The following is a 13,269-nucleotide window of genomic DNA, read 5'->3' on the forward strand; positions in this document are numbered from 1 at the left end:
AGTAAAAGCTGGGAGGAGGAGCATTCAGCCAATCTCCCAGCCCTGTGTGAGCTCCTGAGAAACGGTTGTGTTTCAAAAAACAAAAATCAAGGTAGTAGGGGGAAATGACCATGTGCTAGCTGCAGTCTGGATAGGAAGCACGAGATGTGTTTTTCCTCCATCCTGGCTCCCACTGTCCTACCTGATTGGGGCTAGCAGTTGATCACTTCACCCGCCTTGCAACCCAATTTTTGCCAACACATGACCATTTCCCAGGCACATGCATGGGGCTTGGAGCCGGACTGGGCGCTCCTCCCACTCAACTGTCAGTCATGTGAACAACCTTATCAATTTAAAGAGTGTGATGCCCTCGAATCTGTTCTCTTGCAGCAAAAGCTCAGCCTAATCCATGTTCCACTCAGTTTTCTCAAAGGAACTGCCAGAGGAGGGAAGCAGCCATCCATCATCCTAGACAAACTGGGAAGGCACACCGAAGAAATAATGCCTCTTCCCCTACATGCCCCTGCTACAGGTTCGTGATAGGGTAGAGGGTGAAATATTCAGTCAGAACTCTGTAGTGTGCTACATAGCACACCACCCACAAAATGGTAGAAAAATGAGAAAACATCCTCTCTCCAGTCATCCTGTGCATTCTCCCATTCACAACCTTGCTTGCTGACCACATTAGCAGCTATTACTATGGTGCTGAAATTAATGCTACACAGGGGCGTGGAGGGGGCCCAGAGACAAGATTTTAAAATGGGCCCCCGCTGATATACACACACAAACACACTTCACAATATATAGTGCACTCACACTCACATCCCCATTATGAATACGGTGAATACTTAGTTCACATTGAATTGAGTTTCTTTTACTCTCTGCTCCTGCCGATCTCCAAGAGACGCAACATAATTCATAGGGGGTGCAACACGGGTGGGCGGGGAGTCATGTGATGTGCCTCTGGGGGGCCCCTCAAGGCAGTGGGGCCCCAAGACGACTGCCTCCCCTTGCCTAATGGTAGTTACGCCCCTGATGCTGCACTATGCAATTCTTTTATATATTTGCACAGAAGAGTGCTAAAAAGCTTATATCTTGCATGGAGAACCTGGATTCTAACACATTTATGAGAACTAGATGATCCTACACAGAGCATCTGTGAGGTAGTGCACTGAGCCTGTGGCATCCCCCCCACGGCTCGCTCGCTCGCTCGCTCTCCTCCCTTCCCCCCCCCAGCTCGCTCGCTCGCTCTCCTCCCTCCCCCCCCACAGCTCGCTCGCTCGCTCTCCTCCCTCCCCCCCCACGGCTCGCTCGCTCTCCTCCCTCCCCCCCCACGGCTCACTCGCTCGCTCGCTCTCCTCCCTCCCCTCCCACGGCTCACTCGCTCGCTCGCTCTCCTCCCTCCCCTCCCACGGCTCACTTGCTCGCTCTCCTCCCCCCCCCACGGCTCGCTCGCTCTCCTCCCTCCCCCCCCACGGCTCGCTCGCTCGCTCTCTCTCCCCCCCCCCACGGCTCTCTCTCCACCCACAACGCATCCCCACGCAGCACGTCTTGGAGAATTAATTATATAGATATATATAACATACACATATATACACAAACACACACAATGGTGATACCATATCTCCAATCTTTGCTCTATTTTAGCATGCACATGATGACCCAGCTAGAAAATGCCTGTTGATGATACTGCTACTAGTTCTTCGCATTCACATCCCACTACTGTCTCCTCAAAAACTTCTCTTGTCAGGGCTGCTTCCCACCTCTCGCCCCTCATCCCACTACAGACCGCATCAGGCAGCGAATAGACACCTACAACCACAAGCAACCAATCCGGCTGCTGAGAAGCCCGAAGGACCTTTCGACATTACCGACAACGCTCTAGGCCCATCAACTGAGTCCCGCCCTTCGCAGCGTGTCCTATGAGAAAAGAGAAAGGCGGGCCTTCCGGCGTCGGTTGCTAAGACAAGCACGTTTCTCTCCTTAACAACCACAGGGAAGCTGGTATTTGGGGCTCGGGGTCGAGGTGACGCAGGTGAGCGAGGGATCAAGCGTCTCTTTCGGGCTTCGCGGGAAGAGCCGCTGTGTCTCCCCTCCCCTTTTCCGTACTGCGAGTGCCAAGCCTGCCAGATAGCCCAGAACTGCTCCTCTCCGTCCCTTCCTCTCCCCGGCTAGGGACCAGCCTTGCCCTTGGGGGGACCCCGCCATGCCCAGCACCCTCCCAGCCCGTCCGCCCCGCTCGGCGGATCTGATTGACGCGCTCCTGCCTCAAACAGCGCGCGGAGTTTCCCTTTTGCCTTGGCGGAAAGGCTGGCTGTGAGCCTCCCTGCAACCGTCGCCCCCTCAAGTGCTACGCTGTGTCGCCTCTTGAGAGGTCGCCTTCGTTGTGGGGTAACCAAGCGGAGCAAACTGTCCGTTATCCCAGCTTATTGTCATGTTTTTAACACCCTCGAGGTGGACTCTGCTCTAGGCTTTCTGAGTCAGACACCAAAATGTCTCTTTTCAGGACTGGGTTGGAATTGGGGTTTTGCCCCAGCGACTGTTTCCAGCACCATTCGCCTTGGAATGCCTTGTAAATCAGGGGATGCCTTTGAACATATTGCAGAGGGCATTCCCTCAGCCCTGAGTAGCCCCGGCTACCTCTGGTCCATCTGAGATTAGGGGAAGGACTTCTAGGTTAAGACATGTACATTCTTAGAAGTGACAGGTTGTTGGGCGTTATTTCCTAGCTACCTTGGGGATTTTATCCTCCCACTCATGTCTGTGTGGGGTAGATGGGACTTACTGAAAGTGTTCATATTTGGGTATGATTCTAGGATAAGAGGGTGATCCAGAATTGTTTAAACCAATGAAGCATTTCACACTGCTTTGACAGGATGTGGATTGCACATTTGGGGTAGATGCAGACACCAGTAGCTGTGGGTGGTGGGAAGTGAGACCTTAGTCATGCTGTCAAGCACAGCATTACCACCCATCTGTTTTCCATGACATCCAAGCAGCTGCAGAAGGGGAGTAATGCTGGGCCTAAATGCATGGTTGAAAGTTATGAGGATCACATGGCTACTTTGTGGTTTCCAGATGTCCAAATCCACCCTTTGGATACTGCACATTAAGAGTAATGTGGCTTCCTTCCCAGTTGTGGCAAGGCACTGACCATGCTTTTTGCAAATTTTGCATTGATTATCTCTTCCTCTGAGCAACTTTGTTGGCATTTCAGACTCAAAATAACTACTCTTGTTTTGGCTTTGTTCAGATGCTACATGTTCCTCCTGGCTTAACTGCTGCCCATGGGAACCCAAGCGATGTGTTGCTATGGTCAGTAGTTACCTTGTTTTTGTGCTTGTTCACGTGATCAGCTACCATAGAATGTCTCAAGACAGGCACACTTATTGTGTAGTGAAATAAAAAGTTTTAAAAACATAAAACAATATATTTTAATATAAAATTGCAAAATCAAAGTATATACAAATACCATATACTCAAGTGACAGGTTTGATCATTGTTTAAAAAATCCCAAACGATATCATATTGTTCGTTGCTGGTGACAGTTCTAAATTCTGACATCATTCAAGAATACTGGTGGTATTAGTTGACTCAATTGAGAAAATATTATTGGATAAATAATTGGATCCGTACAAACAGAAAGTTCTTTGGCTGGTCAAAAATACAGTAAAATTACACAGTAATGGGAGGCTGGTCCAGTTGCCCATAACTGCCACAGGCCACACTGTCACACTGGAAAAAACAATGAACCCCTACTTGTTTCCTATCGCTTTGCATGTGCCAGTGTAGTATTTCACAGTTGATGGACTGTTGGAGGTGTTTTGTGCATCTCTGTAAAACATTAATGACTATTGTGTAAAAGACGTCATTCTAGGCGGGTGAGCTAGAGAAATGATTTGAATGTTACGCAGAGTGCTCTTTACTTCATCACGTATAGAAATAGTTCCCGCTTTGGGAACTTTTGTTGAAAAGCAGTATATAAATATTCATTGTATCGTCGTTTCCGTTGAAAGGCTGGCAGGAGAGAACTAGAACAGTAGAGCTTGTGAAAAAATGTAGAAGGCAATCTAGCTTATAAACCACTTTTCTAGTACATCCACTAGCATAATTACTAATAGAAGACTAAGAAACTCTCTCACAGATGTGCCCAGAGAATAACTGATAATAGCACTTCTTGTTTAACAGTTTGCAAGATCATTGTTATAGGCACCTATTTTTTGTCTTCTGAGAAGACAGCATGAGGCTTTAATAGTCTATGGGTCTATCATTTTAAGGCCCATCTGTGGCAACTACCTAGTTTTATTCTTGCGGTTTGTATCAAATGTTCAGAAGTTTCAACTAGCTGAAGATATAGTTTGCTTGGTAAAAACCACAATCCAAATAAGATTGCTTTTTGTGAGCCTCACAGTTTGTAAATAATTTTACATAAATAACTTGGTTTCATTATCGAGACTTCAGTTTGAAACTCCTGATCATCCAGATTCATTGTGGCTATTCTCTGTAGTTCCATTCCATTGTAGCTCTGTGTAAGCAACTGCACCCATTATCTTACAATTTTAGATACAGTAAATGATGTGGTAATGTTGTTGTGTGAATTTGTGATGTACTGGGGGGTAGGTTTGGGATTTTTTAAAAATGGAGCTTTATGCATTGTAGATATATTATACTTTAGTATGCAGTACGGATGTGCACAAAACGGATTTTGCGTTTCGTTTCGAGCTTGAAACGAAGTGGAGATTACCGAAATGTTTTGAGTGTTCTGGCCATAGGGAACAATGGGGAACTTGAAACACTCCATTGTTCCCCTTGAAACAAAATGCAGATGACCAAAATGTTTTGAGTGTTCTGGCCATAGGGAACAATGGGGAACTTGAAACACTCCATTGTTCCCCACTCCTAGGAAAACCAAAGTGGTTGTGTGTTAAGGCATGATGGGTGCTACCTACCACCCAACCCACAAAAGAAATAGTCAAGCGGGCAATTAAAACAAATTTTTTAACCTTTCCCCCAAACCCCTATAGAATCCTATGGGGGTTTGGGGGGAAAGTTAAAAAAAAATAAAAATTGCCCACTTGCTCATTTCTTTCTTGGGTTCTGTGGTAGGTAGCACCCATCATGCCCTACCACACAACCCAATTTAGGAACATAGGAAACTGCTATATACTGAGTCAGACCATTGGTCTATCTAACTCAGTATTGTCTTCACAGACTGGCAGTGGCTTCTCCAAGGTTGCAGGCAGGAATCTCTCTCAGCCCTGTCTTGGAGAAGCCAGGGAAGGAACTTGAAACCTTCAGCTCTTCCCAGAGCGGCTTCATCCCCTGAGGGGAATATCTTGCAGTGCTCACACATCAAGTCTCCCATTCATATGCAACCAGGGCAGACCCTGCTTAGCTACGGGGACAAGTCATGCTTGCTACCACAAGACCAGCTCTCCTCTCCTAGGAGCTACCCATGGGGAACAACGGGGTGTTTCAAGTTCCCCATTGTTCCCTATGGCTGGAACAGTTTTGTGTTGCAATTAAAAGGGAACCCGACCCTCCCAACACAGAACATGCATTTTAAACATAGGCAAAAAAAGAATTACTGACCCAGAAACCACTGCCAGCCACAGTGCCTGTGCTGATGACTCTTAATACGTTACTTCCTAGCATCACAACAGCTGCCACAGCAGCACCCTTACTTAGCAGCTAGCATAGCCATAAGCTCAACTAGAGCAAATTCAGCCACATTTTTGACTGAGTATAACTTGCAATGCAGATTGAAGAGGAGACAGTGAAGCACAAGTTAGTCTCAAGGCCAGAAATGGAGCCCATCACAGCAATCACCAAGCAATATTAGAGAGAGAGAGAGAGAGAGAGCGCTGCCACTGTCCATTTCTCACCAGAACAGTCTCTCATAAACAAACCCAATCACAATTCAAGGAAGGCAGGCGCCCAAGTTCTGCCTTTGTCAATCTGAGATCCAGCAAAGAGGCTCTCCACACAAGTAGTGTGGAGAGCCTTACCGGGCTCTGTGAGGAGAGCGGGCTTAGCCTGCTCTCCCTGCAGATGAGCAGCCGCTTGTAGCTGGGCAGCCGAATTACAGAGCCAGTAGGAACTGTGCAAGTGCGCAGGCCATCCTGGGGAGACCCCTGAGACTGGAAGGCTTGTTTTAGCCTCCCGACGGAGGTCTCCTCACAAGTCACCACAGCGTGGATACGCGCTGTGGCGACTCACAATCGGGGAAACAGGGTTAAGAGGAGGGCTACTTTGGTGGACTAGCCGCCAGAGAAACACTGGGCTCGCGGATGAGCCCATTGGTTCTCACAATGGGGGGAAACCGGACTGGGTTCCTCTAGCCCGGTTTCCCCCCATTGTGAGAATAGCCTCAAAACCAAATAGTTATGGCAGCAATAAAACAGCATATTCTACTCAGTGCTGAGAAAAGAAAACCACAAAATCAAGCCTACCTCCTCTCCTGATGTATCCTCTTCAAGAGACTATAAGGGCTCTCTCTGCCTCCTAGTCCCTTTGAGTACATTTTGAAATTTCCTCCAAATATCTTCCCCCTCCCTCCCTGCCCCCAGCTAATGGGGGCACAGTTGCCCATGACAACACTTGAGTTGTATAACAAGCCAACTAAGAAGCAAGGAGGTTGCAAGCCTATCAGAAGCCAGTTCCAAAAAACCAATCAGTAAGGGGGAAACAGCCCTCCAAAATGGCCCTCGGAACACTAGAAACATTCCAACTCGGAACGGGGTAATTCCATTCCAAGCTCAAAACAGGTCCTTCATTTGAAGGGCATTCTGTTTTGAGTTCGAAACACTTGAAACGGTCCATTTCAAGTCATAATGTTCCAACTGTGAAACGTTCTGCACATCCCTAGTATGAAGCACTGTGTAGAATCTCTTGATGTGTTACCACTGGATAATGTATAAATAGTCACTTTAGGTTTGTTGGTTTGTTTTTGAAACTCCAAAATGAAATTTGTGCATTTTAAACTGGCAGCAGCTATGCCAAGCCAGTCAGGATCATCACAGTTACCACAGCTCCAGTTTTCATAACTGTTTAAAGTTTGCATATTTTCCCAACAAGTAGAAACAATTGCAAAAAAGACTGTAATCCAGACTATAACATCATAATGCAACCATGGCCATATAAGTGACATTCTTTATTTTAACTCTCTTTCAAGATTCCAGCTGTGTGTTATCATCAACATTTCCTTCTGTAATTTAACTGGACTATTTTTATTTGTTTTTGTTCTTGTTTCTTTCTCAAAGCAGCAAAATATCCTACTCATGCAAAAACGGTTTGGCTTGAATTCTAGTTCCTAGCCTCCACTTCACTGGTTCCCTCCAGGCTGTTCTGCCCCTTCCCGGGGTCACAGTGGACAGACAATGGCAGACACCGGGGAGGGGAAAAAAGAGGAGGCAGACTATAAGCGACTTCACAGCTTCCCACTGATCAGGGTAAGAATGGGAACAAAGAGGTATGATATATTTTTGGATCAGCAAATATGGGACCTCAGTGCTACTGCATTCCCTTTTAATTTGCCTCTAAATCCATATAGGAGTTCTGGATGGGGAAAAGCAGTTACCTGGTCACCATAGTGGTTAAAGAGACTATACAACTGGGCTACTGCTGTGCTTGAGCAACACTTCTGACATCTGCACTAACTCTGCGCCATCGCACAAGGGGCATGGGAGGGTGATTTTTGCCAGTCTTCTCTTCCTCTGAAATCCACTGTACCTACCAAAAATATGTCCCTGAGGGCTGTGCAACCCTCAGGAACATATTTTTGTGATGCACAGCAGACTTCAGAGGGAAGGGTGAGTGGCAAAAAAGCCACCCCTTCTTCCTTGTGTTGACAATGCAGTGTTAGTGTGGATGTCAGCATCTAAATATATCTGTGGAAAATAACACACACCAGTTTTGTTCAAAATGGTAAATCCTGTCTGTTGCTCATTACTCAGCAAGCACATCCTCTTTCAAGGCTGTTTCACAAAGTCCCATGTATTTTGTACCATGTCTCTAGAGATACACAGAAATATTTATAGCCAGTATTTTCACAGCTTTTGTACACTTGCCCCGAAACATACTAGTGTCCCGGTGTGCACATCACCTAATACATGCTTGTTTTTTGGCTTTGTTTATCTGGCATGGATACGACTCTCTATGTCAGGAAGAGATTAAATGTGTAACAGCCCTTGGCCTAGCTTGTGACAGCAAGGAAAGACTTGGAATGTAAATTAGCAAGAGAGTCATGTGCAAGATGAGAAAGGTACACAGAGACCACTGTTCCCTCTAACAGGGATTCCCAGATGTTGTTGACTACAACTTCCATAATCCCCAACTAAAAGCCATTGCAGCTGGGGATTCTGGGAGTTTTAGTCAACATCTGGGAATCCCTGTTAGAGGGAACACTGACAGAGACTTGTACCCAGGACCTTCATAATGCACATGAAGACATGGTAGCAAATTGGAAGAGGCAAAGAGAAGGAGGAGTGTGATGCTGAAGAAGAGCTGGAAATATAACTAGGTACTGTAGGCAGCAGAAGTCCATGACTAACAGATGTGAGAATGTGGGCAATTGAACACAAGTGGCTGGGTGTAGGAAGAGCATCAAGAGGGACGGAAGGAACATCTGAAGGATGTAGAGGAAGGAAAGTTCTCTCTCTTGGTTTAGTGCGTTACAGAATGCAAGATCACCAGAAAGAAATCAATAGAACTAGTAGATATATGTAATGGAACATTTGATGGCATGTGACAGAGAAAGGTAGAGTGGTTTGAAACCAATTGGCCTCCTCCAAAGATGGAATGATCCTTCTTGGCTCTAATCCAGGTCCTTGCATTTGAAAGCTTCCTGAGGTCGGGGCTCTCTCATGCTTTATGTCTGTGAGTCTCTTCACACAACACCTGCTTTGCTTTCAGGAACCAAACTTCTAACATTAGCCATATTGAAAGGAACTAATAAGTGTTCGTCTGTTCCTTAGGCCAGGGGCTCCCAGCCTTGGACTGCCAGATGTCCTTGGACTACAGCTCCCATCATCCCCATCCACAAAGGTCATTGTGGCTGGGGATGATGGGAGCTGTAGTCCAAGGACATCTGGCAGTCCAAGGCTGGAAAGCCTTGCCTGGTCCTCTACATAATTAAGCAGTGAAAACTGGGACTCCCAAAATCAAGTGCAAAGAGAATTTGCCCAGCACCCTGCCAGCTAGTCACATACGCACATAGACCCTGAGATGTATACACATGCTGTTCATAAGTGGAATTACCTTTGGCCCCACATTAGCAATCCCAAATGCTTTATTAATTGTAACTATTCCTACTCTACTCTCCCCAATGCTCAAGGCAGCTTACAACATCATTCACAAACAAATCATAAAAGCAACCCTAAAGTACAATTACTGTCCTTAATGCAAGCAGCACAATACAAAACCATCAGCAGCCATCTAACCAAAGGTTTCTATAAACAGATGGGCCTTACATAAATGACTGAAACTCAGGATATAAATGCATCTCCTGAGGGAGGTTGTTCCGCAACATTGAGACAACCGCTGTTCAGAAGACTCTACTGCTTGCAGCAGATGTTTTTAAGTTCCCAAAATGAAGGAGCCTGGAAGGAATCCAGCCTGCATCCAGTCGTGCTCTGCTTCCCTCCTCCATCTCACTCCACCCTGTGGTCCTACTCAGGGCCCCACTAATTGTGAGCTATCTGTCTGCCCCCATTTCTCAGTCCTTAGGAGATACTGTCTGTATTTTTTAAGTGCAATAGCTAGAAATGTATTTATTTTAACAAGATTTGCTGCTTTAAAAATTCAAATCCTGCAACAGATGCCACAGTTCTTAGTGAGGAAAACAGAAAATTGGGTTTTCTAATTCCTATTGTTGCTTCTGATCCTCCTCCGAGGAAGGATGGGCTGGGGAGAAGAGCAGGAATCCATTGAACTTCGTTACTACATCTGGCTTGGAGAGATGTATTGCCCTGGGGATGTCTCTTCTACTAACACGAGATGGTTGGGGGTCCTCCCAATTACCTTCCATTGCCTAAATAATCTGCTAGATGGTGGAGGAAGTTGGCAGTGCAGAAACTCCTGAAGGTTGTGCTAGATGCCTGCTCTCTCTCTCCCCCACTCCCACCCAAGCATAAAGAGAGGTGGTGGTAGGGTTGGCCACCTGCTAGCGGATGGGACTGAATATCTGCATGCCTCTCCTATTCTGGTTTTCTGGTTGTCAGTGCCCTTTCCCCCCGCCCCTGTTTTTTTCCAGCACACAGACATGCCGGAGGAAATGCGAGTAGAGGCCATGGAGTTGTGTGTCACTGCATGTGAGAAATATGCTACCAACAATGAGGTATCAACCAGCCCTCAAAAGTGTGTGCTTGATGACCCATTTTTATTTGTTTTTCTGTTTATGTTCTTCCATCACCACAGGCAGCGCACATGGGGCTCCCAGACTATTCTTCACTGAGGCAGAATGTTTCCATTTAAAGGAGAGGAGCATGATTCTCTTTTTCAGCATCTCTCCATTAACTCCTTGAATACCTGAATTAAACTATCAGGACTGGGAGCAGAATTTAGGCATGTCTGTCTGTCTCTAAGGTGTACCCGCCACTAATCTCATGCGTGGCAGCTCTTGTGAGTTTGCGAGCAAGCTACCGGCAGGGGGAGAGGAAAGCAGCGGTGCTGGCAGACAGGCTTGCGGGTGAGGTGGGAAACAAAACGAGGAGCAGGGGGACAAAACGGTGACAGTGGTCGGTCATAGAAGAAGGCGGCAGTAGGCAGGTGGGGAAATAAAATGGTGGCGGAGAGCTAGAGGCACAGATGCTCTGTGCCCGGCCCAGCTAGTGATTCTTTATTTTTTCTATTGGGCTTTCATATATTTGCACCTGAAAAATGTCATTAGTTCACATGATGGTCACTAGGGTAGGAGGAGCACCCAGCCAGGGTTGGAGAGCTGCGTGCACTCCCTGCTGACAATCATGAGAGTTGCAAACATTAAGGGACACACATGCCCTACCCAGATTCCGTCTCCAGGAGGAAAAGCGGTCTGACCCAGCTCCCTCCTGGCATACAGTCACACTCTCCTCCTCCCCCCTTAATGTTTGCAGTTCTCACAACTGCTCATCAGGAGTGCACCTGGCTCTCCTGCCCTTGCCGAGGCATTCCTCCTACCCTAAAAGCAATCATGTGAAGTAGCCTCATAGCTTGTATCTTTTCTCCCATGTATTGGTCTTATTACACATTCTCCTGAACAGGAGCACATGACATACAGATACATTCCATTTTCCTAACTTATTGTTCCTTCCTTCCCCCCGCCCCCCACCACTTTCCCTTTCCCTTTCCTGTTGGATCTTCATTTTCCCCCACCCTTCAGAGTGCTGCCAAGATGATCAAAGAGACAATGGACAAGAAGTTTGGCTCCTCCTGGCATGTAGTGATTGGTGAAGGCTTTGGGTTTGAAATCACACATGAAGTGAAGAACCTGCTCTACATGTTCTTTGGAGGCAGCCTAGCTGTTTGTGTTTGGAAGTGTTCCTGACATCCTCTCTCTGTATCCAAGCTCACCAAATCCAGGAAATTTTTTTCCAGACTTTTAATTGGTTTTTATACAATTTAAAGGGCAGTTTTATTTTTAATAATAAAATATTGGGCCTCTTTCTTATTTATATACCAGTTTTATGGAAAATATTTAGAGTGTGTATGTGTGTAAATCTGTTGAGCTACTTAATCCAGCTCATAGGGTGTCTGACTCTGATTTTACCAATGTGGCTTTTTTGCTTAGAGGTGGGATTGTGCAAGAGGGATGGGGGGGGGATGATCTTATGGGACACAGTTTATGAAGCCATACATCACAGGTGGTGAGGGAGAGAGAGGAGTATTAGTCCAACCTCACTGCTGCCTTCTCCTTGCTGTCCTTCAATCCCTCCCACTTTCTGGGAGAAGACCAGAAAAAGGCAGCTGATATCTCTCTGCCCAAATGACAGCTGCCTGGCTGTGAGAAGTGTGTGCGCCAGCTTGAAAAACTTGACCCAGTGGATGGTTGCTAGGATAATTGCCCTCCCACCTCCTCACTACACCTACAGAGCACTGATATAGCTTGTAAAGCGTATGGCACACAAATAAGATTATTTTACATAGCATGTGGGGTGGGGTGGGAGTGTCATGATGCCAATATGTTGTATCTTGTTTAGAGTCTGGCAGTGGGAAGAAGTTCCATCTGAACAGCCAGTTTCTCAAACTTTAAGTACGATTGTACTTCCATTTTGTAGAGTCTAATAATGCTGTCACAAAGGGGTTGATTATTGAAATGAAATGTTCCTAATTGTATTTTGTATATGGCTTATTTGAATTTGGAGTGTGAAGGGGACTTACTTTTTACATTAAAACAGTTTTTGAAAACTCATGGCCTGTGTCTTGGGTCCATTGTATATGTTGTTGGGTGTGTGTCATGATAAGTTCTGAAGGATGTCTTGTTAGTTCCATTTGGTGCTTTAGCTGTGTCCAGAGGGGTTTAGGGAGAGGTGTGTGTGATTCCTTCATATCTTCTCTTCTGTTTTTCCTTTGGGGCACTGGGGATTCTTGGATAGCATAGATGTCCACCTAGTGCGATGTTTCATTGGAAACTCAATTGGTTTGGGCCATGCCCAGGGTCTGACTGGTTATCATATCATATTTACAGAGTCAGCCCATCCACTAGGCAGACCTAGGTGGTTGCCTAGGATGTCAGTTCTTGGGGGCGGGTGCTTTTCTTTTTCCTCTCCACTAACATGTTGGATTTGCTGGGAGTGCCCATTAGCTTTCCTCCCTGTAGGGGGAGTGGGGGGTGCAGTGGGTGAGGGAGACCGAGCGCAAAGACAACCTTGCCTTGCTTTGTTTTCTCTCCCATCCTGAACTCTCTCCTATCCCTGTGAATGAGTAGCCTGCGCAGCTCAAATTGAAGCAGAGACTCTGCACTTCTCAGCTGCAGAGAAGGGAAAGTCCACCTTTCCTAGGGTGCCAAAAACCCTGGGGCTGGCCCTGCACATTTGAGGTTCAATAAAGAATTTCTGCCTAGATACGAATAGCCAGTGATCCTAGAAGAGGGGAGAGAGAGAGAGAGAGTGTGTGAGAGAGATTGATTTATACCTCATCTCTCTTTAATAGAACTAGAGGTGGTGTATGTAGGGTTCCCAGTTAGCTTTTCATCCAGACCCATTTTCCATCTAGGTGTCATATTGTTCCTTTTTGCAAAAAGATGTTATCTGAGTAATCTGGAGATATTTGTAATATACCTGCTGTCTACTTGTGGACTGCTGTGTTTCTGAT

The 13,269-nt window shown here is 46.3% G+C and overlaps 1 protein-coding gene across 5 annotated transcripts; it reads left to right on the plus strand.

Moving 5' to 3' along the window:
- Positions 1–415: 415 nt before the first annotated feature.
- DNAL4 (dynein axonemal light chain 4) lies at positions 416–12,367 on the plus strand. Of its 5 annotated transcripts, XR_008308046.1 has the most exons (7): positions 416–511; positions 1,730–2,014; positions 3,233–3,294; positions 7,245–7,430; positions 9,439–9,668; positions 10,232–10,315; positions 11,339–11,393. XR_008308046.1 is itself a non-coding variant. In XM_053253230.1 (5 exons), the coding sequence occupies exons 3-5, from the start codon at positions 7,359–7,361 to the stop codon at positions 11,501–11,503; spliced, it is 321 nt and encodes a 106-aa protein (XP_053109205.1). In that variant the 5' UTR covers positions 1,840–2,014; positions 3,233–3,294; positions 7,242–7,358; the 3' UTR covers positions 11,504–12,367. The 5 variants fall into 5 exon arrangements, 4 of the variants coding, with proteins under 4 accessions (XP_053109205.1, XP_053109206.1, XP_053109203.1 ...); XM_053253230.1 differs by lacking the exons at positions 416–511; positions 9,439–9,668 and having other exon boundaries at positions 1,840–2,014; positions 7,242–7,430; positions 11,339–12,367; XM_053253228.1 differs by lacking the exons at positions 416–511; positions 9,439–9,668 and having other exon boundaries at positions 1,842–2,014; positions 11,339–12,367.
- The last annotated feature ends 902 nt before the right edge of the window (positions 12,368–13,269 follow it).

This window comes from Hemicordylus capensis, chromosome 5, assembly GCF_027244095.1.
Source record: "Hemicordylus capensis ecotype Gifberg chromosome 5, rHemCap1.1.pri, whole genome shotgun sequence".
NCBI lineage: Eukaryota > Metazoa > Chordata > Lepidosauria > Squamata > Cordylidae > Hemicordylus > Hemicordylus capensis.